General features: G+C 54.4%; 1 protein-coding gene across 1 annotated transcript in view; it reads left to right on the forward strand.

The window, feature by feature from the left end:
• The window catches only part of NET1 (neuroepithelial cell transforming 1), a 75,156-nt gene that overhangs the window by 70,726 nt on the left and 2,191 nt on the right, over window positions 1-2,239 (forward strand). The window contains exons 5-7 of the mRNA XM_029958179.1: window positions 196-507; window positions 821-991; window positions 1,808-1,994. Coding sequence (XP_029814039.1) covers window positions 196-507; window positions 821-991; window positions 1,808-1,994 — 670 coding nt within the window. The remainder of the gene's footprint in view (window positions 1-195; window positions 508-820; window positions 992-1,807; window positions 1,995-2,239) is intronic.

The following is a 2,239-nucleotide window of genomic DNA, read 5'->3' on the forward strand; positions in this document are numbered from 1 at the left end:
AGCCAGCCCAGCAGCCCTTGGCCCTCTTGCCCCCCTGGCCACCCTCGGGCTCCTCTTCAGCTCCCTGCCCAGCCCAACTCCCAGCTCCCTTCCTGCCTGGCTGCTCTCCAGCCCCTCTGGCCCAGCCTGCAGCTGCATTGTGGTTGTTGTGGCCCAAGGGCAGGACCCGGCCCTTGCCCAAATGCGACACCTTAACGTGATTTGCTTTTCCCACCTGGAACTGACTCCTGGGTGTCCCGTTCCCTGCAGCTCCCACGGCTCCACGCCTACAAAGGCTACTGCAGCAACCAGCTGGCAGCCAAGGCCCTGCTGGACCAGAAGAAGCAGGACAGGAGAGTCCAGGACTTCCTGCAGCGCTGCCTGGAGTCTCCCTTCAGCCGCAAGCTGGACCTCTGGAGCTTCCTGGACATCCCCCGGAGCCGGCTGGTGAAGTACCCGCTGCTCCTCAAGGAGATCCTGCGGCACACGCCCAAGGACCATCCCGACATCCACATCCTGCAGGAGGCCGTAAGTGAGGGCGGCTCCGACGGGAACACCTTCCCTTGGAGCTCCTGGAAACTCCCTTAAACCCTCGGGCATCTCACCTGGTGTTAACTCGGGGTTGAACCGGATTTCCCGGAGGGTTTGAGGTTCCCAGTGCCGGGGTGGGTTTATGGCAGACACAAACCCGTGAGTCACCCTCTCCGAGAGGAAGTGAGGGATCAATCCCCAGGAATTCCATTGCCTGGAGCTCTGAAGCGGCACCTACCAGGAAGAAGCCCGTGCAGGGGTCACTGTTAATCATCCCTTTGCTGATTAACAAATTCATGTGCTGTTGCAGATATCCATAATCCAAGGGGTCCTCTCCGACATCAACCTGAAGAAGGGCGAGTCCGAGTGCCAGTACTACATCGACAAGCTGGAATACCTGGATGAGAAGCAGAAGGATCCAAGGATTGAAAGCAGCAAAGCCCTGCTGTGCCACGGGGAGCTGAAGAATAAAAATGGACATGTGAGTCCCTCCTGCTCCTGGGAATTCATTCTCAAGGGGGAATTCATTCTCAAGTTCAGACTGGGAGCCTTCACTCCTTTGGGATGGTTTAGACTTGGGGCTAAGTTTAAAAAAGCAGAGGGGAAAGCCCTTGGTGGCAGCCTGGATTTTGGGGTGGGAGGGAAAGTTTCCTTGCTGGCAGCTCCACAGTTGGCCTTGGGAAGCTGGAGAACAATGAGCACAAAAGGGAGCACAGCAAGTGCTCTCCATCCCCAGGGATTTCCTGCCCCTGTTTGCTTTGAGGTGCTCGGACACGGCCCTTCAGGAGCTCTGCTCCAAACAAAAGGCTTCCTGCAAAGGCCTCTTTGGCTTGGAGCTGAGCTCAGCCAGGAGTTTTATCTCCCCCTGGACTCCAGGGATTGCTGCCTTTTGTGCTGCCCTGGTTTAAAACATCAAATCTTTCCATGTTCTCTTTTATTTATTTTTTTTTGTTGTTGTTAATTGGAGGATTGTTTGGGTTTTTTATATTTTTGTTGAATTTGGCTGTTGCATTTCTGCACACGGGGCGGTTTTGTGTTGCCAGAACAGATAATTGCTCCTAATCACCCTCTCCTTGGCATCTGTAAATCAGAATTCCAGGGCTGAGGATCAATAAAACAATAAAGAACCGTTGAGGTAATTCCGCTCCGTGCCAGAACTCCGAGAGACTCACAAACTTATCATGGGTGAAACCACAGATAAGGCAGCCCTGGATCCCAGAGGGGGGAGGATGTTTGACCTCAGGGAACACGAGGCTTTGCTGACACCCCAACGTGCTTTTCCTCCCCCTTTTTCCAGAAGCTCTACGTGTTCCTCTTCCAAGACATCCTGGTGCTGACCCGGCCGGTGACGCGCAACGAGCGCCAGGCCTTCCAGGTGTACCGGCAGCCCATCCCCGTGCAGGACCTGCTCCTGGAGGACCTCCAGGACGGGGATGTGAAGATGGGGGGATCCTTCCGAGGGGCCTTCGGCAACTCCGACAAAGGTACCGACCAAACCGGGTGGGAAGGCGCCTGTTCCGATCGGATCCGGGGGTGTTTGGGGGGATTCTGAATCCAAAAAAACCAGTGTTATGAACTGCCCAGAGACTCTGGATCTTTGAGCAGCAAAGGTGTTTATTGGCAGCACTGAGAGCAAACTGGACAAGCTTGCTCGACTTGAAAGTGCAAACCCAAGCCATTTTATCCACTTTGGGTACATGGTTACATCATTTATTATATGTATTAATAA

Source organism: Manacus vitellinus, unplaced genomic scaffold (assembly GCF_001715985.3).
Source record: "Manacus vitellinus isolate BGI_N305 unplaced genomic scaffold, ASM171598v3 scaffold_147_pilon, whole genome shotgun sequence".
Classification (NCBI taxonomy): domain Eukaryota; kingdom Metazoa; phylum Chordata; class Aves; order Passeriformes; family Pipridae; genus Manacus; species Manacus vitellinus.